The following is a 24122-nucleotide window of genomic DNA, read 5'->3' as shown; positions in this document are numbered from 1 at the left end:
GGACACCCCTGCAGGGATTTGAACTTTCGAAAGCCGTGCCCGCGGTTATGGGCATATGGGAATTTGTTAACGTCCGGTTGTAGAAAACCTAAAGTTGACCTTAATTAAAATGCATCAACCGCGTGTGTTACCGTGATGGTCTCTTTCCGGCGGAGTCCGGGAAGTGAACACGGTGTTGGAGTAATGCTTGACGTAGGTTGTTCTAGGATCACTTCTTGATCATAGTTGTTCGACCGTGCTTTTGCCTTCTCTTCTCGCTCTCTTTTGCGTATGTTAGCCACCATATATGCTAGTCGCTTGCTGCAGCTCCACTTCATACCTTTTACCTTACCCATAAGCTTAAATAGTCTTGATCGCGAGGGTGCGAGATTGCTGAGTCCCCGTGGCTCACAGATACTTCCAAACCAGCTTGCAGGTGCCGAGAGTCCGTGCATATGACGCAACTAAGCTCAGGAGGAGCTCAATGAAGATCTTGTCCTGTGTGTTGTTTCGTTCTAGTTGATCAGTAGTGGAGCCCAGTTGGGGTCGATCGGGGACCTTGTCGCATTTGGGGTTCTTCTTTTATTTTGGTTCCGTAGTCGGACCCTGATGGTATTTGGATGATGTAATGCTTTATTCATGTATTTGTGTGAAGTGGCGATTGTAAGCCAACTATGTATTTCTTTCCCTTATGTATTACATGGGTTGTGTGAAGATTACCTCACTTGCGACATTGCTTTCAATGCGGTTATGCCTCTAAGTCGTGCTTCGACACGTGGGAGATATAGCCGCATCGAGGGCGTTACACAGGGTAGACGACAGCAGGGACGCAGGAGCGCTGTAGTCGAAGAGGAAGCCCATGGATGCCAGCAACACTCCTCTCCCGGTGGTCATCGGTAGACATCGGTCTTCCAGCCCCTTAGCACAACTTTAGGATCGGGCAGTTTTGTTAATAGCCATTGTTTCTATTAGTATCTCTTATGTGCTATCGTTTTTCTTCATATCAAGTGGTGGGGCCGGGGACCAGGTCCAAAACTGTTTGTTTGGAGGCCTTCGATCAAGGCTCCTACATGAAAGGTATGGGGTCAAAATCTCCTGCTTTCTCATGGGTTGTCACCTTCGATCAAATTCCAACACGACCCATAGTGTGAGATGCTGGGAATGGCGAGTGGCAGTGCTGGAACCAACCATGTGAGTGCGTCAGTCACCGCAACCTAGTCGTTATGGTCTTGCACACCCATCCCTCGCTCCTTCACCAGCCATGATCAAAGCTACAACCGATGAGCCCTGGTGCTGCAACCCACATTGGCGCTTGCTAAGACCGTGAGGGCAATTGCTACTACCATTCATGGCGATGCTGCGATCCGTGATGATGATTTTCCTGCAACTGTCATCTACTTTTGCTATGATCGACAACGACAATTGCTACAAAAATTTATGGCAATGTTGCAACCCATGATGGTGACGTCGGTGTTTTGCTGCAACCGTCCTCGGCTTTTGCTACGATTGGTGGCGACAGTTGCTACAACCATTTGTAGCGATGTTACGACCCACGACGACGGTGGCGACGATTTACTGCAACCGTCGTTGGCTTTTGCTACGACCGGTGGTGACAGTTGGTACAACCATTCATAGCGATGTTGCGACCCACTACAGGAACCATGAGATTTTGCTACAACTGTCATCGGCTTTTTCTACGACAATTGCTATAACCTTTCATAGCGATGTTGCGACCCGTGATGGCAGCGACGACGATTTTGCTGCAACTATCATGGACGAGTGATGCTACAACCAAGTGTACATGGTGCTACCATGGGGAGCACTGCGAAAATGACGATGAGCTCAAGCTTCAACAGAGGATGGCAGGGGGTGCTACGACGCGGGAGCTACAAAGAGCGCTGGCGCGAGAAGGGGTGCGGGTGCTGGTTCCCTCACCGAATGGGCACACACATGAGGGTCGGGGCACAGATTATCATGTCACGTGGGGGGGGGGGATTTTTTCCGGGTGCGGTGACCAACGGGGGAAGAGACAGTTGGGGATAAGGGTCATCCAACGTCTACAATAGGCACATATTTGGCACACAATGCTGCAAACAAATGTCTGCATCTGGCTAGTTTTGTGCATGACAATGTCAATTGTGGTGCATGCGCCATAACGTGACGTTTTTGGAAGCTTCTGCGATTGTCGGGACTCCCCTCGATCATAAATACGTCGGGTGGAGGGCTCTTTCCTAGCTACTCTCACACTGGATTTTGTTTTGTCGAGAGGAAAGTCCATGCTATCAAACTAGTTGCCCCTAGTAATGCCGAGTGCATTGCCTACTTGTGATGTATTTCAGGATTTTTGGACTCCTAGTTTCCTGTATTTTCTCTAACATTGTCTTGTCTAGGACCCTCGTTCCACTAGCAGTAGTACAGTGTAAGGAGTTTAGTAAGATCACATCGCTAGTGGACCCCTTTTCACTAGTAGTTCAAGGGTATCATAATCAATGACTTGCTTGTCGAGTGTGAAAGCCGACAAAATAAACAAAAAACTTGTCAAGTGCGATATGTAGCCACACAATCCCGATTCTAGGATTTCAGGACTCCCAATCCCTTATAGTTTCTCTGTATTGTTTCAAAATTGTTTGCCAGGCTTTATTGGCTTTCATCTATCTCTAGTCTCAAGTGTCCTACCACGATCTTATATCTCTATTTTATGAGTAATGCATATTTGGCACACAAATACCATGGTACAACTAAATAGTGTCGCAAATCACACATCTGCATCTGGCTAGTTTTGTGCATGGTAGTGTCAATTGTAGTACATACTCCATATCCGTGATGTTTTTGGTGCCTTCTGCTATTGTCAGGACTTTCCTCGGTCATAAAACGTTTGGTCGAGGGCTCTTCCCAGCTACTCTCAAATTTGATTTTGTTTTGTCATGAGAAAAAGTATGCGCTATCAATCTAGTTGTCCCTAGTGGTTGAGAGCATGGCCTCCTCTTGGTGTATTCCATGATATTCGGACTCCTCGTTTCTCGTAGTTTCTCTATCATTGTCTTGCCCAGGCCCCACTTCCACTACTAGTGCGTAAGGACTTTAGTATCATTGTCGCCAAGCGTGAGAGCGACAAAAGAAAAGAAAAAGAAAATAAAATAAAGCTTGTCAAGTACTACCTCCGTCTCAAAATGTAAGACGTCTTTGTAGGCTAGCCCACAATTCCAACACTTGTTCGCATGCTTATTGTTTTTCTTTCCTAATGAAAGAACAAGCGCCGGATAGAAAGGAAAACAAATCACATAGACACAAGTGGAAAGCAAATAAAACACCAAAAGGGAGCCTCCACAAACGACCATCTTTCAGCGAAAACCTGAGGTGGTTCGTGCAAATTGCAAGATCACCGGTCCAACGCCGACAGTCACCTGATGACCCGAGCACCACGGCGTCATTTCCCCCCACCCATCCGCGTATATATTTTCGCCCGTCGTCTCCCCGGAGGGCCGCGGATACACAGCGGTAACACACCCGCCCGCCGCGATTCACCGTGGCATCAAGATCGGCTCAGCAGCTCCTGCCCTACCCAGCACCCACCAACCACCGGCGCAGCACCACTCCACTTCACTGCGCGAGCGCGCGTGCCGAGTGTCGGCGGCGTTCGGAAGAATTCGAGGGCATGGGGATGGAGTACGAGCCGGCACCGGGGCAGAAGAAGCCGGCGGCGGGCGGGCGGGCGGCCCTGAAGCTGCTGCTGGCCCTGCTCCTCGTCGGCCTCGCGATGCGGCTGCTCGCGGACCGCTGCGCCTCCCGCCTCCTGCCGCCCCCCGCCCCGAAGGAGGAGGCCGCGGAGCTCGCCGTGACGGCGCCGCCGGCGCAGGAGGCCGACGGCGGGGACGGGGTGCCCGTAACTCCCAACGGTGAGCTGGTTCTTGGCGTGTTCTTCGTTCGTAGCCATTTTCTACTTTCCGTTTCTGCCCCCCTCGGAAAAATACCTCCCGTTTCTGTTTTGCTCTTCACTACCGACAGATAGATGGATGGAATGGACAGCGGCAGCCTTTACTGGAGAATTAACATTGCTTCCAGTACAATTAATTCCGGGTTTAGCATGTAGTGACCGCAATTTATACTCGGACTTGCAGCATAATAAAAGGGTGTGCCTTTTGTTCGTTGCTGAAAATCAGCAGTTGATTGGAAGCTGGATAATGGGGGGATATTTGCATACATATATTTTTTTTATGTGGGAGAAGATTTGCCTTTTCCAGTGAGGGATGATTTGAACCTCCAATGTGATAGTATATGATTCACATATGATCGAGTTCTTGGTTAACAAAAAGGAAAACAATGCATGAGAAAGAAAAATAGTAAAATTTACTCGGGTGAAATGATCTAACTTTCCAAGCTCAGAAAGTTCTGCAGTGTGGTTATCAGGTTCAGAAATCTCAACTTAAAATAGTGCAGTTTATTGCTACGTGGGGGGCGTGTGGATCTCGTCTCGTTCCATGAGCTTATTATTTTGTTCTGTGTTTTGACCCCAGATGCATGTTTGCTACAGTATCGCTTGATCTCCGCCATGTGGCACCTGCATTAATTTTTTGGGGGGAAGTGAAAGAAGATTGTGATTCATTCCTTCATTGATCCCTATCATTAGTTTAAGTGAAACAAACGATGCGATTGGACTAATATGGATCCTCTGTGAACTGTCGGCGTTGCCTTCAGAACAGTGTGTCAGTGGTACCAAAGGGTACTACCAGTGACTTGATTGGTAATGGTGTTCTCTTTTGTTCCTTCACAGGTGCAGGGAGGTGTGATCTGTTCCATGGGGAATGGGTCCATGATTCCACTGGCCCAGCTTACACCAATGCAACCTGCCGGTTCATCGAGACTCCACAGAACTGTATGTCGAATGGAAGGCCTGACGATGGTTATCTTTACTGGAAATGGAAGCCGTATGGCTGTGACGTGCCGCGGTTTGAGAGCAAGACGTTCTTGGAGGACATGAGGGGCAAACACTGGGCACTAGTCGGCGATTCGATCCTCCGCAACCATGTCCAATCGTTGCTCTGCCTTCTTTCCAAGGTAATTCCATGAGATTTTCTTAAGGGTGTTGCATGATTAATTCTTCGTATTGTGCACATTTAGTATGAAGAAAGGATTGCCATCTTGCATATTACCTCTGTTTGGAAATAAGTGACGCTGGTTTAGTTCAAATTTGAACTAAAACATCGTCACTTATTTCTGAACGGAGGGGGTACTAATATGAACATTTTAATTTAATATAATTGCGCGTGTTTATTTTAGTCATTGTTTCTGCTTTAGTAGTATGTGTAACTAACGGTATCAAGCTTTAGAGAACTTGAGAAGGATATAAAATGCCCAAGAATGATGTGTTTATTTTGTCGTCGTTAATAAGATGGAATACTTTGTTCTTCCGTTACCATCAGTTAGGAAGGGGCATGAGGCGACATATTAGCATACTACCCTCGCAAAAAAAAAAACTAAAGGTTCTTAGAGGTGGCATTTTTTGCTGCAGCTTTGACAGGCCTTGCGCATTGTGAATTTATCGCCTTTTGATCGGACATTTGACCTTGTTTCTTTAATTGTGTCTGTTCTTATACTTGATGAAGATCCACTGATAATTCTGGAGAATCTTTGATGAAACATGTTCTTGTTAAGGATGATGGATCAGCTATCGATGTGTCGTTTTAATACCTAGCAAGAACTACAGTTTCTAAAATCCATCATGCCATCTCCCACATTCAGATTTGTGTGGTACAATACTCTGTCTGGGGATGCTATCAGTCGTGCTTGGCTGAATTTTGTAACAACATAACAGGATTTATCAGAAGCCAAAAATCTTTCAGCAAGTAGATTGTAGATAAACAATTCTGTTACGTTTCTTCAGGTTGAAGATCCTACAGAGGTGTACCACGACAAAACCTACCAGTCCAGGCGATGGCACTTCCCGTCGCACAACTTCACGCTGTCCCTGGTGTGGGCGCCGTTCCTCGTCAAGGCGGAGATATTCGAGGACGAGAACGGGGTCTCGTCGGCGGAGCCGCGGCTGACCTTCGACGTCCTGGACGCGACCTGGGTGAGCCAGTGGGCCAGCTTCGACTACGTGATCATCTCGACGGGGCAGTGGTTCTTCAAGAAGGCGGTGTACCTGGAGCATGGGGCGGTGATCGGCTGCCACTTCTGCCAGGACAAGAGCCTGAAGGAGGTGAGCATCGACTACTCCTTCCGCAGGGGGCTCCGGGAGGCCTTCCGGTTCATCACGGCGTCGCCGCACCGGCCGGTGGTGTTCTACCGGACGTGGTCGCCGTCGCACTTCGAGGGCGGCGAGTGGTTCAGCGGCGGGCGGTGCGACCGGAAGGCGCCGTTCAAGCCGCGGGAGGCCGGCGACCGCGCGCTGGACAACCTCATGTGGCGGGTGGAGCGCGCCGAGTTCGCCAAGGCCGCCGCGGACGACGGCGGGGCGGGGCGCCTGAGGCTGCTGGACACGTACGAGATGTCGCTGCAGCGGCCCGACGCGCACGCCGGGCCGTACCGGACGTACCAGCCGTTCGCCAAGGGCGGCGGCGTCGCCGCCGGCAAGGTGCAGAACGACTGCCTGCACTGGTGCCTGCCCGGGCCGATCGAGGCGTGGAACGACATCATCATGCGGATGCTGGCCGAGGACTGACCTCGCCAGCGGGTTTTTTGACGTGCCGCGGGATTGGGTGTGGGGGGGGGGGGGGGGGGGGGGGGGGGTGTCAGTCAGAGGCTTGAGTGATGTTGTTACCAGGGGTACGTTGTGGCTTGTGAAACTGCATGTGTTGTCAGTCACCGGTTACGGCACGAGTGCGCCTGGTTTGTGCTTGGACTTCAAAATGCCGGCCTTTCTATGGACATTTTGTGGCAAGCATACATACTAGAATAATGACGCAAGAAAGAAAATCTTAGAGCATCTCTAACAGACTCCTTAAATCGCCGACCCATATCGCCTATTTACAGTTTACAGAAAACGCATTTTGCGAGCTCGCGCGGGCTGCGGCCGAGCAGACCTCGCATGGCGGAACCATAAATATGTTTTGCGGTTCCGCTATGTGGGGTTTGTTCGTCCGTAGCCCAGGCGAACCCATAAAACGCGTGGTTTTTCAGAATTTGACACATATCTCGCATACGATAGTAATATGAATTCAAATAACATAAAATGTGAATATTATGAATCCAAATTATAATGATTATTCAAGTCACTGAATTAAACTAATAATTCAATACAACAATTAGTCCAAATACAACAATGACACCGATCACACATGAATTAAATGAAATGAATGTAAGGCCTTTGCCAATGGTGCTCAATGCCTTTGGCCATGCCTCTGCCAATGATGCTCAATGAGATCCTTCTGGAGCTGATGGTGGGTGTTTGCATTTTCAATCTGCCGGTATGTCTGAAGGAATGCTTGTATGCGGTCAGGGTCTCTGGCTGGCTTCACATGGCTACCGACATTGTCATAGAAGAACTCCAAGTTCAAGTCCCCCTCATCTTCGAAGATCATGTGAAGAATCACACAACATGTCATGATGTTGCTCAGGGTTTTCTTGTCCTAAAAAACGAGCAGGACCACGACAATGGCAAATCTAGATTGCAAAACCCCGAAGGCTCTTTCTATATCTTTTCGGGCAGCCTCTTGCACCTTTGCAAATTCAATATGCTTTCTAGTTTTGGGCTTCTCGATGCTCTTCACAAATGTACACCAAGAAGGGTAAATACCATCTGCTAAATAGTACCCCTTTGTGTACTCATGCTCATTCACAGTGAAGTTGCAAGCTGGAGCATCACCACTAGCAAGTCTAGCAAACAAATGAGACCGTTGCAACACATTGATATCATTGAGAGTACCCAGCATACCAAAAAAACAATGACAAATCCATAAATCCTCGGATGCTACGGCCTTTAGCATAATTGTTGCATCGTGAGACTTGTCACAATACTGCCCGTGCCATGCCTTCGGGCAGTTTTTCCAAGTCCAATGCATGCAATCAACGCTTCCTAGAATGTTAAGCCAACCTCGCTTCTCATGCTGCCATAAATTTTATTGTGTCTTTCTTGTTGGGTGCACGAAGATAGACAGGACCGAAGACTCGGATCATCACTTTGGCAAACCTACGCACTAACTCAATTGTAGTATCTTCACAATTGCGAAGATACTCGTCGGCATAGTCAGTCGGAATACGATATGCAATCACACGCATAGCTGCGGAGATTTTTTGGTAGGCGCTAAAACCCAACAAGCCCGCGGTGTTTCTCCTTTGATTGAAAAACCGGCAATTGGCCTCGCAAGCTTGCACAATTTTTACGAAGAGTGATTGGCACATTTGATACCTTCTCCGAAAGAGGTGCGGCGGATAGGTTGGACTATTCGCGAAGTAGTCTTGCATCAACATCATATTCCCGAGATGGCAGTTGCGAGAGATGCAAAGACGGCCGACGGTCGAACCTCGTCGTCTCTTGCGGTTTCGATCCTCCACCTCCTTCACGGCTAGGACCGCCACGACCATCTGCTGACGACGGCGCTCGAGCATTCCATGTTCGAGTCATCGGACGAGGATGAATCCTCGAGCAAAAATTGCTTGCACCGCCTCAAAACCATCTACAAAGAAACCGCATTGACGCTCGCATCAACGAAATTTTTGCGACCGAGCTACAAGGGAAAGGAAAGAGGCTCACCGGGGCGGCGATGACCGGTGGCGGCTCGGTGAATCCGGGGCTGGAGCCGACCGGTGGCAGCTCGGCGAATCCAGGGCGGGTGGCGGCTCGAAGCGGTCGATCCGGGACGGCGACGACGTCGCAGTGGCTCCGCTGGGCGGATTCGGGGCGGGCGGCGCGATTCCGCTGGCGGGAATGGTCAGAATCACAGGCGGCGGGTGGCTGCGGGAGGGGATGCAGGGAGCGGGCACGCTGAAATGTTCCTCCCGCTAACCGCTTTCACAGAATACAGGGCACCCTCGGGGCAGAGGGGGGCTATGTTTTCTCGAGTCGAAGGGAAGATTTTACCGCGCCCCTTAAAAAAATTACGGGTCAGACGCTTTTAGGGTTTCTATTCGGACGCTTTTACAGTTAGGGGCATTTTAAAGGGGTGTACTAGAGAGATGCTTTTACACCCCAGTTACCTCTAGCCTTGTCCTCTTACCTAGAGATGCTCTTACACCTGAGTTACCTCTAGCCTTGTCCTCTTAACTGAGTTTGTCGGGTTGGCAAGGAGTTTCTCTCAGTTTTTTGTTGATAAAAGGGGTTCTTTATCCCGGTTACATTAGGGAAACCATGGGAATCCTTCCACAGAAAACAGACAACAGAAGAACAGATATAACAAGAAAACAGGTGAGCTGATGGAGAAACAGAGATACTGCCGACGTCGAGGGGCTTGCAGCATGCTCCTCGACCATCATGGGGCCGATGATTCTTCTGCCCACCGGCGCGGCGGCGCCCATCCACGCTCTCTACTATACAGCTTCTGTCTAGAGTATGAATATACTCCAGTTAATTTTACTAGCTTCATATCAGCACAGTTTTGTGGCAAGTTGGATGATAACTGTAGCAATTTTCTTGTTTTACCAGCAGATCCATCGCTTATGCAAAGATGCATTGCTTAGAAAAAATCCCATAAGCCTAATGAACAGTACGTACACCAAATCATATATCATGCGCTCCACGTATTATTATTTTTAACTCAAAACACACATATATGTACAACATATGAAAATTCCCAGAGAAATAAAACTTTGAAAAAGAACTCTTCTATTGCATGAAATCATCCACATCTCATCATATTTACATGATACTCCTGAGCTTGGAGTACGAAACGCACCATTATTTTGCAGACTTGATCAAAATATACTACAGCGTATGAGCACATAGCTGGTCAGTTTGGAACATGCAGAATTTCTTTTCCAGCTATCTTCTGCACAAATGGGAAAAAAGTATTGGCAGTAAAAAAAACTTTATCAATGAGATGTCAATAGAACGAAATTTATAGAATTTCAATGAGCATGCAATACAAAAATTACAGTATATGTGACAAAATGCAAAAGATAAATACATTTTTAATCATGCTTCGGACCAATTTTGACCATCCTACACAGGTCCACACACATCCATAGGGAAAAAAAACATAGCCGTGTGAAGACATCAGTTCAATATCTACATAGGAAAAAAAAAATAGCCGTGTGAAGACATCAGTTCAATATCTACATACTCTTGCTGTCTACAGACTACAGATATAGCTAGTTTCCTTTTTTATCTTAATAAGCTCAAGCAGTCTATGTTAGAAAAAATATATCTAAATTAAATAATTCCCACTGCTTTCACATGTTATAGCAGAGTCTTTTTCGCTTTGGCATAATTTATTTGGTTAATTCCTTGGCTAATATAGTGTTACCTCTTGCAGAAAAACCTTGGTATGAGAGCTCAGAGCAAGGAGCTCAGTTTTTGAATTTACTTTGGTTATTACTGACTTACTACTGAAATATATTTTTGCAGTTAACCATATGCCTCACTTTTGGTGTGAAGTCTGTATAATTGTAAGTAACTTATTCTAGTGTCTAATGTATGTGCTCATTTAGTGCTAAATTTTCAGTTATATAGAGTTTCCATGTCCATTGATAAAAGACTGATTTCAAAATAGTACAGACAGTTAGTTCAATAAGTAGCATAAGCAAACAGTACAAAATAACTTCACTAACAAATTGATTCTCATCTACCAAGAAAACCTAGTTGGTTGTTTTCCACTCCCTCCGTTTCTTTATGCAAGACATCATGCATCACAAGATTCAAGTTTGACCAACAATTAGATCAATAAAACGTGGGTTATATGACAAAGAGATAATACCATTGGAAAACGCTTTTGAGTACGAACCCAATGATATCATTTTCTTTGTCAAATAAACGACATTTCATTAATCTAATTGTCAGCCAAACTTGAATCATGAAATGCTAAATATCTCACAGAAAGAAAACCGAGTGAGTGTATCTTTGCGTTCTATATTACTAAACACTTTTGAGTACGAACCCAAGGATATCATTTCTTTCACAAATAAACAACATTTCATTAATCTAATTATCAGCCAAACTTAAATCCTGAAATACAGATGTCTCAAAATCAAACAGAGTGTGTTTTTCACTTAGTATTCAAATGTATCGAAGCTTGTTATACCATGGTGTATCTCTATGTTCCTAAGCATTAGAATAATACTAACTACACAAAGTATCATCTCTCATCTTCAGATTTAATGACAATCTGGAAAGATGAGAGATAATATTTTGTGATGTTAGCCATGCATAAACTCTCAAGGAAGAGAACAAAAAGTGATGTGCTAGTCTTCACCTCTATTGTAGACAATCTAGTCTCCTTTGCCAGACAATCTACTCTATCTGATAGTTTTGTGAAGTTATTAGAATTCACTATTAGTTGAATATGCATCTTTGGCCTAAGTCTCACCTAGAATAAACATCTCACATCTTACTGAATTATTTTCTCATTAACACATTACATGTACTAAAATGTTTTGATATTTCATCTTGGACTTGCCTATGAGATGCATCTTTGCACAAACTTTTGATAGTATGGATAGTTGTGAGAATAACAGGAAAGCTAAGGTACGCTATGTTATTTTCTTTAATGAATATATTGTGCAGACCTGGCTTTAACCAGATAAAATCTAGTACAGCAGTTAGGAAGAGAACCTAAAATAAGAATTGAAGAAAGGCTAACAACAAGGTATTCCTTCTCATTTTTCCAAGAAAAAAGTGCTTCGGAAAGATGAGGTAGATAGTACTTTGTGTACTTAGTGATACACTAAGAGCAACTCTAGCAGATACTGTAAAAGAGGCATACTGTAAAAATAACTGCTGTTTTTAGGTTTTGAGGCAAAAAAAAAGACCAGAACAGATACCATAAACAAGGGCGTGCTGTAACTTTTTTTGCAGTATACTGTAAAATGAGCCGCCTGAACATCATATATGCAGTTCCTATGACAAAATTTACAGCATACTGTATCCAGAAAAATTCTGGCACTGCCGCCGCCTCCGGCTCATGATTCCGGCCGTCCCACTGCTTTCATATGTTATAGCAAAGACTTTTTCGCTTTGGCATAATTTATTTGGTTAATTCCTTGGCTAATATAGTGTTACCTCTTGCAGAAAAAACAGGGCAACTAGGTATGAGAGCACGGAGCAAGGAGCTACCTTTTTAATTTACTTGGTTACTAACTCACTACTGAAATATTTTTGCAGCTAACCACATGCCTCGCTTTTAATGTTTAGTCTGTATAATTGTAAACGTAGTATGTTAAATAACTTATTCTACTTTCTGCTCCTTTAGTGTTAAACTTCCACAGTTATAGAGTTTCTACATGTCAGTTGATAAAATGACTGATTTCAAAATAGTGTGGACAGTTAGTTCGATAAGTAGCATCTCCTCTACCTGGCTTCAAGTTAATAAACAAAGTAATGTCTTAAATATATGTTTTATCTTGTTACCTCAATTGAACATTTAGAGCAATGAATTAATATTTCTTAATCATAACAAACAAAAGAAACTATCAGGATAGGATTTGCTCTTGGGCAGCAAACCTAGTTGGTTGTTTTCCACTCCGTTCGTTTCTTTATGCAAGACATCATGCATCACAAGATTCAAGTTTGACCAACAATTAGATCGATAAAATGTGGGTTATATGACAAAGAGATAATACCATTGGAAAACGCTTTTGAGTACGAACCTAATGATATCATTTTCTTTGTCAAATAATCGACATTTCATTAATCTAATTGTCAGCCAAACTTGAATCGTGAAATGCTAAATATCTCGCAAAAAGAAAACCGAGTGGGTGTTATTCACTTGATATACAAATCACAAATGTATCTCGTAGCATGTTATACCATGGTGTATTTTTGTGTTCTTACGCATTAGTATCTTACTAACCACACAAAGTATCATCTCTCGCCTTCAGATTTAATGACCATTTGGAAATATGAGACATAATATTTTGTGATGTTAGCCATGAATAAACTCTTAATTTTTGTTTGTAAGGAACAAGAAAAATATTGTGATTTGTTTTGAAAAACAACCAAACTAGTTTGTTATTTTTCACTCGCTCCATTTCTGTATGCAGACGCCATGCATCACAAGATTTAAGTTTGACCAACAATTAAATCAATACACATAACTTACATGACGAAAAGGTAATATCATTGGAAAACACTTAAGAAAATGAACCAATGATATCATTTCTTTGTCAAGTAAAAAGTATTTCATTAATATAATTGGCAGCCAAACTTCAACCCTGAAATACTTGACATCTCACAAAATCAAACAGGGAGTGTTTTACACATAGTATTCAAATGTATCTCAAAGCTTGGCATACCATGTGTATCTCTGTGTTCTTAAGCATTAGTATAATACTAACTACAAAGTATCATCTCCCGTCTTCAGATTTAATGACAATCTGGAAAGATGAGATAATATTTTGTGATGTTAGCCATGCATAAACTCTTAAGGAAGAAAACAAAAAGAAGTGAAGTGCTAGTGTGCACTTTTGTTGTCCTTCTTTTTCGCATCACATAGTTTCACGTAAACTGAAATGTTAACTACTACCTTTCATGTGCTAGACAATCTAGTCAATCTGATAGTTTTGTGAAGTTATTAGAATTCACTATTACTTGAAATTGCATCTAAATCTCACATCATACTGAATTATTTTCTCATTCACACATTACACGTACTGAAATGTTTTGATATTTCATACTGGACTTGCCTATGGGATGCCTATTTGCACAAATTTTTTATAGTATGGATAGTTGTGAGAATAACAGGAAAGCTAGGGTACACAGTGCACTCTGTACTATGTTGTTCTCTTTCTAAAGAATTGAAGCAAGGCTAACAACAAGTATTCTTTCATTTTTCCAAGAAAAATGTGCTTCAGAAGATGAGAGATAGATAGTACTTTGTGTACTTAGTGATACACCAATGCTCAAGAACAGAGAAAAACGCCATGGTCTAACAAAGCTACATTATAAACCAAAATATGTACTGAAAATAATAAGAATCTAGGTAAAATCTTAACTAACCAAGAGGTCACATTAAACAATATATCACCATTGCTTTGGCTATACTAACCACTCCAAACCTCAAGACACAACTCAAGATTCAATTACAGCACCTCCCCTTCGAAGCTTTCAGATGCTCAAATTAACTGGAAGTTGAAATATTTTTTTCATTTAACACTCAAAATAATTAAGTTCAAGAATACAAGTTCATGGTTGAACACAAGGTACTGGCAGCTAAACGTTCCCAATGGACTTATCAAACAACTGCTGATGTGCGACATTCCAATCATCAACAACTCAATACATTGAAACAAATATTTACAATTAAATTAGCAGATTTAACTAACTATTTCATTTAAGATCACACTTACATGTTTCCTCTATCAGATATCCATTTCACCGCCTGAATTATTTGCTCAAAATATTAAATAAATAATAAATGTCTGAATAATGAGTTGTTTCTTTATGTTTCATCTAAAGGAAGGAATTTTAATATGACATAATTTTCGGATTTTCTGCCAGACGAAAGCACAACCTTATGCAATGCATAACTGCATGACTCGAGGAGGCATCAAGTACTTGAGCAGCAGGCCTACACTCTTTGCCTACCCATGTAAGCTCATTAAAATTTGGTTGAGAACAGGGATCATAATCTCTACAGAAACATAATTATTTGTAAACAAAATACTTAAGTTTCTGCAAAAAGGATTTTTAAGTTGCACTACTAGGTAGGAACTAGAACCCTACACTTCCCTTCTACGGTTTTACACAACCAAACACCCAAACCCTGCATAAATTTTGCCCTTTACCAGTTCAATCATGATGTCTCATTCCAGCGTCAACTTTGCATTTACAATATCTACCAACAGTTAAGAGCCTGAACTCTTCTTTAAGAAAATCGAGCGGTCAATCAGAAGTAGCGTGAGATCTCACCAGTCACTTTTTCTCCTCGGCCGCGTTGGCATCGTTGGGGGAATGGGATTCGGCGCGGGAGGGAAGGGGGTTGGAACCCTTGACGAGCCAGCCCAGGGCGAAGAAGGCGCCGCCAGCGAGGATGGCGGTGCCCCAGGCTTGGGAGTACCACCGGCTGTACTGGCGCACCGCGAACCGCCACTGGTCCCGCAGCGTAGCCGCGTCGGGCAGCGCCGCGTCCGGAGGGTTAGGGTACCCGCCGCCCGCCGCGCCTCTGCCCGGCCCACGGATGCGGGGGACTCCCTCAGGCGCCGGTGGTTGCGGCGGCGGAGGAGGAGATGGCGACGGCGCGACGGGCTTCTCTTGGCTCGCCATTCCAAGAGGGATCTGTGTGTGCTTTAGGGGCCCGAGGATTGGGTGAGGCGGCCGGCGGCGAAGGTCGGCTTGTGCGACGGTGGCGGGCGAAGCGGCGGTCGAGATCGTAGCCAGGAAATGAACAGGCGTGGCGGCGACCCCCGAGTTCCGGCTAGAGAGGGGAGGGCCGGAAGAGGAAGAGTGGTAGCAGAGGAACCGCCGGGAGGAGTGTGTGAGGGGGATCATGGGAATTTATGCTTTCCTTGCCGCGATGGGATTTTGGTGGGCCAGGCTTCCGTGCCGCGATGGGCTACAAGGCTTCGATCCAGCACGGTGCGATCAAAGGCCCGCCGTTGCTCTCCTCGGTTATGGAAGGAATAGAAGTGTTATCTCTTTTTTTCTTGTCTAAAAAAAAATATTTTTTTTCTCACAAAAGAAAAGAAGTGTTATTCCTTGGCCTTATCAAAAGGACCGGCAATGATGCTAGCACCAATATTTGACAGGATAATTGGCTACCTATTTGTGCGCGGTCTAGGTTACTCAAAAAAATAAATTGTGTGCGGGTTTTTTTCTTTATTAGTAGCCAATTCAATTGATCCGGTGACCTGATTGTGGGACACGCAGATGCACGCAGAATATCTCATTACTCCCAATGTTGGTGTTGTTTTTAATATTTCTCCTAGCTCACGAATACAGGAGGATTTTTGGGCATGGCATTATGACGAACGTGTCATCTTTTCATTAACAGATACTAGAGAATCTGGAGATTGCTACCACCCATCATTTGAACTCTCATACTACTCCAGCTTCTCATCAAAAAGAATGTAAATGGGTACCTCCTATAGGTGAGGCAGCAAAATTAAATGTTGACGGGGGACTAACTCGAAGGTGTGAGACTGTCTTATGCAGGGACAATACAAGTTGTTATTTGAGACCTTCTGCTATTTTGTTCGATGGCCTTGTTGATCCATCATCCTTAGAGGTGCGTGCATGCAATGAGGGATTGGCCTTAGCTCAAGACCTCAATATCCAGCGTTTGGTTATCGCATCAGACTGCCTTGAAGTCATTACAAGTATATATCAAGAAGGGTGCAGCTTCTGCGTATGCTTTGGTGCTCAGTGAGATTAAGCATAGGAGTAATGAGTTTGCTAATGTAAGTTTTTGTTTCGAGTCTAGGAAGTGCAATTTTGAAGCCCATGCTTTAGTTAAGACAACTTCTTTAACTGCTTGCTCAAGGACCTTGGGGGTTGTGCTCTTCCAGTCAATCAAGTATGAAATTTGATTTGGACTTTCTGTTTCCATATTTAAATGGAGACATGACCCTCTTCGTTGGATTCTTGGCTAGTAGATCTTCGTTTTGCGTTGAGTTACCGTACTTGTTCAATATTTGCTCAAACCTGGTGTTGTTGGTTTCCTCAGCCGCCCACAAAGGGAATTGGAATGTACCGATAAAACATTGCTTGGCCCGACCTTCGGGGGACCCTCACGTCAGGATATCCACACGTCATATCTTTTTTTTTGAGGAAAAAGAGTAACACTCCATTACTCTTGAGCCGATTCCATGTCAGCTCTCATCTCTTCCACTAAATCATCCGGGACACCTGCAACTTTGTACGCATCTCCTTTTTTTCTCGCCCGGGCCGCCAAGCAGTGAGCCAATTTGTTCTGATTCCTCTTGACATAGTCCACCCGAGCATTTCTGAATTTTGATAGTTCAATCTTGGCATCATGTATGACTGAAAAACAGGCAGAACGATTGCTGGCTTCAGATTGGATTTCTTTTGCTAAAAAGGAGCAGTCTGTTTCCGCAATGATGGGCCCTCTGAACAGAGCCGCTAAAGATTGGAGCCCCGATAAGAGAGCTCGGGCCTCCGCTTCCTCGACCAACGAGCAACACTCGATACTTTTAGACTGCGAGAAGACCACCAGGCCCCTGTGGTCGCGAGCTACTGCACCAATACATGCCTGCCCACTGTTAGCCAAGAAAGAGGCATCAGTATTCAGTTTCACCAGGCCATTACTTGGGGGGCACCAAGCACCAGAGGACGCCAAGTTGCAGCCCGATCTCACCTCCATAGCTCCTCTCGCTGACTCCTTTCCAACAGAAGCATTCCTGAGCTGCCCCAGACCTTGCTTGTCTTTCATATCTGAAATAGATACATAGCTGTTGTCGTTTATCTCCTCTACGTATTGCTGCAGGAATAAAGCCGATCTACTAACCAACTCTTTCCCTGTACTATGAAAATAGTCGTCCCGAAGAAACCAGCAATGCCACAGCAGCAACAATACTTTTGTTCTTGTTTTCATATTGCATAGCCCTAATAAATTTTGTAACCAGTCCTCCCCAGTAAACTGAAAGAGCGTTTCGCTGGGGATGTTCCAGACCTTTCTCATCTCCGTTCTTAGGGCTCTGCTCTTGGTACAAGAGACTACAGCATGGTGTTCGTTTTCCTCTCCCATTCCACAAATATTGCAGGTACTGTCCATATCCAAAGTACGCTTCCATTTGTTCAGCTTGGTCGGCAGCGTATTGGTGGCCGTCCTCCACCCGAAGATTTTGATCTTTTCTGGTACCTTGGCCTTCCAGATGATGTCCCAAATGCTACGGTTGTGTGATGTGTTCGTAGAACTCGATGCCGCACCCTCAGACTAATCTTGAAGAGAGGCCGCCAGCTTATATGCACTCCGGACAATGAAAACTCCAGACTTCTCATAATTCCACGCCAAAGTATCCTCCGCAGCCGAATTCGGGATCCTGATGCTACATATCGCATCCGCATCAAAACCATAAAATAGCTGGTGAATCAGTTCCGAATTCCATCCACTTCCATCTGCAAGCATCAATTGATTCACCCAACGCAATCTGGATCGACGAATGAGGTTAGCAGGTTTCAGACCACTCTCACGAGGGATCCACCGGTCCCGCTGGATATTAACCTTTCTCCCATTTCCGATCCTCCAGACAATGCCCTCCTTCAGGAGCTCGAGACCATGCTCAATGCCTCGCCAAACCGGAGAAGCATCAGAAGCAAAAACCGTGTCCAGCAGCTCCCCCTTAGGATAGTATTTTGATTTCAGCACTCTCGCGCACAGACTATCGGGCCACTGAATAAGTCTCCAAGCTTGTCTCGCTAACAAAGCTTGGTTGAAGAGTTTCATATCTCTAAAACCGATACCCCCTCCTCTTTTAGGCTTGATCATTCTCTCCCAAGACATCCAGTGGACTTTCCTTTGCCCATTTTCTTCTCCCCGCCAGAAGTTCCGGATAAGTTTCTCATATTTATCGCAAAAACCTTGTGTCATCTTAAACACCCCCATGCAGTACGTTGGGAGGGCTTGAAGAACAGACTTGATGAGGACCTCTTTTGCTGCATGGGACATGAATCTTTCAGACCAATCCGAGCATCTCTTGATGAACCTCTCCATGATTGGTTGAAAAGATGACTCTTTCATATGCCCCTCTGCCGTAGGTAGCCCCAAATACTTACTCTCGAATGTAGAAGCCGTTATCTCAAGTACACTTTTGATTTCCTCCTGGACATCACTTGGGTACACTTCACTGAACATGATTGAGCACTTGTTGTAGCTTAGGAGTTGACCCGAACCCCTTTGAAACTTATCCAACACTTGCTTCACACCCTCGGCCTCCTCTTTGGAAGCTTTGAAAAAGAGTAGGCTGTCGTCGGCGAACAGGAGGTTTGACACACCCGGGCTGCCTCTAGCGATCTTAAGAGGAGTTAACCTTCCCCGCCGAATCTCTTTGTCCAGCAGGCAGGACAGGCCATCGGCGACGAAGAGGAAAAGGTAGGGACTCAGCGGGTCACCCTGGTGAAGTCCTCCCGAGGGAAGGAAAAAGTCGAGCAGCTCCCCATTATATTTGACTGCATATCTGTGACGCCCGGATAATTAAGCTACAGTGAACCTCCGCTAATGAAGCCACGTCACCTCGGTTACTGTTGATAAACTCACGTCAGTTCGAAACCTAGTTCGAATTTCAAATTTAAAACAAATGCAAACAATCAAAGTTTTCAAACGTTAAAACTAAAATGTTCGGAATGTGCCAATTAATGCCTAGATAATTATGGTGAAGAGACCACGCTTTTACAGAATGCCTAAGTACTTCAAAATGAATTAAAACAGAAAAGAAAATCAATGAAAAAAAAGAGGAAAACAAAAACCGAAAACTAACAAAAAGGAAAAGGACCCCCCCCCCCACTTGGCCGTGGCCCAGCTTGGCCAAACGGCCTTGGCCCACGAGGCCACCACCTAGGCCGGCCCACCCCGTCCCGTATATGGCCTCCCTTGGCCAAACCCTAACCCCCTCCCCCACTTCCCCCCCCCCACGATCCCCTCCCATTCCCCTCCCCCCTTATCTGGATCGGGGGGCAACGGCCCCGACGCCCTGGTCGCCCAACGCCGCCCCGCCGCCCGTCGCCGGCGCTCCCTCGCCGGTCTGCCTCTCCTACGTCGACGCCGTCGCCTCCCCGTCTCGCTCCACCAAGCCTCCCCGAGCCCGCGTTCGCACATCTGCAGGGCCCGGTGAGCCCCTCAGATCCACCTCGCCCGCGTCTCCCCGCTGCTGCTACCTTCGTCCTGCGTGCTCGCCCCGCCAGCCGCGCGCAACGCTTACGTGCGCCGCACTGCCCATGGCCATGCCCTCCCCGCTCTCCCCTGTTCCGTGCGCGCACCGGCGCCGACCTTCGCCGTGCCCAGCCCGTGTCCACCGCGCCATCTCCGGCCGCGCCCGATGCGCGCTCACCGTGCCCCCATCCGCGCACCGCCCCGATGCCGCACTGCTCCTGCTGCACTCGCCGCGCCGTCCCGCCTCCGCCGCTCTGCCTAGTGCGCCGCTGCTCCGTTGCGCCGCGCCGTCCACCGCCCGCGTCCACGGCACCGTCAACGCCCGCGCCGGCCGGCTGCATCGGTTCCCGCTGCCGGCGCTCGCTCCCGCATCGGCGCCCATTCGAACTGGGGGCTAGCGCCCCTGCGCCCGCACGCCCGACCCGCTAGGCCCCCAGGGGCCTATGACAAGGGGGCCCCGCACCAGAACGATTAAAAAAAAGGAACTTAAAAATAAATAATTAACTAAATAAGTAAATAAAAATGTTAATTAATTAATTGACTTAATTAACTTAATTAATCCTGTTTAATTAAACTAATTAAACATTAGGTACCTAATTAACTAATTAAACTGATTAATAGATTAATTAGGTTATTGTAACTATGACATACGGGACCCATCTGAAGGTTGACCTAGTCAACCTTTAGTCCTGCTGACATCATGCTGATGTCACGCTGACATCATAATTGCAATTTCTAAATTAATTTAATTATGCTAATTTCTAGAAAATGATTTAAAATCCTTAAAAATTAATATAAAATAATCCGTAGCTCGGATGAAAATACTTTGTACATGAAAGTTGCTCAGAACGACGAGACGATTTCGGTTACGCAGCCCGTTTATCCACCACACATTCCTAGCATAGCGAACACGCAACTTTCCCCCTCCGGTTCACCGGTCCGAAAACGCGAAACACCGGGGATACTTTCCCGGATGTCATCCCCCTTCACCGGTATCACCTACTACCGCGTTAGGGCACCTCTGACGCCGTTACTTGTCATGTCATGCATCACTATGCATATGCTTGCATTATATTTATTGTTTCTTCCCCCTCTTCTCTCGCTAGACACCGAGACCGACGCCGCTGCTACCCAGTACGACTACGGAGTTGACGACCCCTCTCTCTTGCCAGAGCAACCAGGCAAGCCCCCCCTTTTTGATCACCAGATATCGCCTACTCTTCTCTATACTGCTTGCATTAGAGTAGGGTAGCATGTTACTGCTTCCCGTTAATCCTATACTGATGCATAGCCTGTCCTTGCTACTACTCTTGTTACCTTTACCTGCAATCCTAATGCTTAGTATAGGATGCTAGTTTATCATCAGTGGCCCTACATCCTTGTCCATCTGCCATGCTATACTATCGGGCCGTGATCACTCGGGAGTTGATCACGGGTATATACTATATACTTTATACATGATACATGTGGTGACTAAAGACGGGTCGGCTTGAGGAGCACCCGCGAGTGGATCTTTGAGGCGGAGCGACAGGGCAGGTTCCGACCACCTAGGAGAGAGGTGGGCCTGGCCCTGGTCGACGTTCGCGGATACTTAACACGCTTAACGATATCTGGATATTTAATCTGAGTCTGGCCATTTGGTCTATACGCACTAACCATCTACGCGGGAGTAGTTATGGGTATCCCGGCGTCGTGGTATCAGCCGAAGCCTTCGTGACGTCAGCGACTGAGTGGCGCGCGCCGGATTGGACTGGAACGCCACTAGGCTAGGTCTGCTTTCGGCCGCGTACGCAACGTGCAGGTGTGCTAAGGGCGATGGGCCCAGACCCCTGTGCGCATAGGTTTAGACCGGCGTGCTGACCTCTCTGTTGTGCCTAGGTGGGGCTGCAACGTGTTGATCTTCCGAGGCCGGGCATGACCCAGGAAAGTGTGTCCGGCCAAATGGGATCGAGCGTGTTGGGGAATGTGGTGCACCCCTGCAGGGAAGTTAATCTATTCGAATAGCCGTGATCTTCGGTAACAGGATGACTTGGAGTTGTACCTTGACCTTATGACAACTAGAACCGGATACTTAATAAAACACACCCTTCCAAGTGCCAGATACAACCGGTGGTCGCTCTCTCACAGGGCGACGAGGGGAGGATCATTGGTTAGGGTTATGCTATGCGATGCTACTTGGAGGTCTTCAGTCTACTCTCTTCTACATGCTGCAAGACGGAGGCTGCCAGAAGCGTAGTCTTCGAAAGGATTAGCTATCCCCCCTCTTATTCTGGCTTTCTGCAGTTCAGTCCACCGATATGGCCCTTTACACATTTACCCATGCATATGTAGTGTAGCTCCTTGCTTGCGAGTATTTTGGATGAGTACTCACGGTTGCTTTCTCCTTCTTTCCCTCTATCCCTTCTACCTGGTTGTCGCAACCAGATGTTGGAGCCCAGGAGCCAGACGCCACCGTCGACGACGACCCCTACTACACCGGAGGTGCCTACTACTATGTGATGCCCGTTGACGACGACCAGGAGTAGTTAGGAGGATCCCAGGCAGGAGGCCTGCGCCTCTTTCGATCTGTATCCCAGTTTGTGCTAGCCTTCTTAAGGCAAACTTGTTTAACTTATGTCTGTACTCAGATATTGTTGCTTCCGCCGACTCGTCTATGATCGAGCTCTTGTATTCGAGCCCTCGAGGCCCCTGGCTTGTAATATGATGCTTGTATGACTTATTTTATTTGTAGAGTTGTGTTGTGATATCTTCCCGTGAGTCCCTGATCTTGATCGTACACGTTTGCGTGTATGATTAGTGTACGATTGAATCGGGGGCGTCACAATATCGCACTGACGTAACACATCACATAACCCACTGAACCCATTTGTGATCAAAACCCAACTTCAATAGAGCCTCTTCCAGGAAGCCCCAATCCACACGATCGTAAGCTTTCGCCAAATCCAATTTAAAGGCGCAATGAGTATTCCTAGGCAATTTGCTATTCTGGATCTTATGAAAACACTCAAAAGCGATTGTAGCATTATCCGTAATTAGACGCCCTGGGATGAAGGCACTTTGGGTTTCCGAAATGAGCTCATCCAGGAAGGGTCTTAGGCGATTCACCATACACTTAGAGATTACCTTGTATATCACATTGCATAGACTGATAGGGCGAAAGTCCTTCAATTGCTCCGGCCTGTTTCCTTTGGGTATGAGAGCTATGACTGTATCGTTGGTACCCTCCGGCATAACTCCCTCTTGAAAAAACTTCAGGACCGCGTTCACCACATCTCTCTTAACTGTGCCCCAATTCCTTTGGTAGAATCTGGCGGGAAAACCATCGGGTCCGGGAGCCTTTAAATGGCCGATCTGAAAAAGTGCGTCACTAACTTCCTTCTCTGAGAACTCTTTAACCAGTGCGGAATTCATGTCACTTGACACTCTGTTAGTCAAGCAATCTACAATGACTTTAGGGTCCACTCCACTTTCTTTAGTGTACAGATTTTTGAAAAAGTTTGTTGTCATCTCCTGAAGCTTGGCCCCATCCTCTACCCAATTCCCATCTCCATCCTTTAATTTACTGATGTTGTTTTTCTTCCTCCTCCACGTAGCTTTGCGCTGAAAGTACTTTGTATTTTTGTCTCCCTCCTGCAACCAAAGAGCTCTCAACCTTTGCTTCCACATCATTTCTTCGCGATGCAACAGTTCGTCCAAGTTCTTAGCCGCCACTTTAATTTCTTTATCTCTGGATGCTGAAGCAGGTCTAGACCAAAGATACTCCAGCTGCTTCCTCATGGCCGCGGTTTGCTTAATTATGGACCCAAAATTTCGTTTTGCCCAATCATTCAGAGTCTTTTGCAAGACTGACAGTTTTTGTGATATCTCAGACAAATTTTCAGCCGGTTTATCCTCATTCGACTTGCTCACTATAGCTTCAGTCAACGAGTCCATTCTTTCCCACATGTACTCGTATCGGAAGGTTTTGTTAATAGGACGCCATTCCTCTCTCTGACCAAATCTGAGCAATAAAGGAAGGTGGTCTGATCTGGACGTACATAAGTGCTCGATTGAAGCATTTGGAAAAATTGCATTCCACTCTTGATCAGCCACCCCTCTGTCTATCCTTGCCTTCACATTGTCCGCTCCGCTCTGTTTATTGTCATATGTCCATTTCGGGCCTTTGAAGTCAAGATCCAACAAATTACAGTCAGCAAGCACCTCCCTGAAATTTGCCATGTTCCTTTCGTT

At 46.0% G+C, this 24122-nt stretch overlaps 3 protein-coding genes across 3 annotated transcripts; 1 reads left to right on the top strand and 2 right to left on the bottom strand.

The window, feature by feature from the left end:
- Nucleotides 1-3397: 3397 nt before the first annotated feature.
- LOC125522153 (protein trichome birefringence-like 24) lies at nt 3398-6911 on the top strand. Its single transcript, XM_048687232.2, has 3 exons — nt 3398-3875; nt 4751-5034; nt 5861-6911. The coding sequence occupies exons 1-3, from the start codon at nt 3635-3637 to the stop codon at nt 6638-6640; spliced, it is 1305 nt and encodes a 434-aa protein (XP_048543189.1). The 5' UTR covers nt 3398-3634; the 3' UTR covers nt 6641-6911.
- Nucleotides 6912-9637: 2726 nt separating this feature from the next.
- On the bottom strand, nt 9638-15552 carry LOC125520622 (uncharacterized). Its single transcript, XM_048685586.2, has 2 exons — nt 14978-15552; nt 9638-9902 (listed from the first exon to the last, which is right to left on the bottom strand). Exon 1 carries the CDS (start codon nt 15329-15331, stop codon nt 14981-14983), a length of 351 nt encoding a protein of 116 aa, XP_048541543.1. The 5' UTR covers nt 15332-15552; the 3' UTR covers nt 9638-9902; nt 14978-14980.
- A 1301-nt stretch (nt 15553-16853) lies between these two features.
- Nucleotides 16854-17705, bottom strand: LOC147960259 (uncharacterized). Its single transcript, XM_087533238.1, has one exon. It carries the CDS (start codon nt 17703-17705, stop codon nt 16854-16856), a length of 852 nt encoding a protein of 283 aa, XP_087389364.1.
- Nucleotides 17706-24122: the final 6417 nt, after the last annotated feature.

Source organism: Triticum urartu, chromosome 7A (genome assembly GCF_056163025.1).
Source record: "Triticum urartu cultivar PI428250 chromosome 7A, HENAU_Tu73, whole genome shotgun sequence".
Lineage (NCBI taxonomy): Eukaryota > Viridiplantae > Streptophyta > Magnoliopsida > Poales > Poaceae > Triticum > Triticum urartu.
The sequence above is the reverse complement of the archived record's forward strand: the minus strand, read 5'-3'. Positions and strand labels throughout refer to the sequence as shown.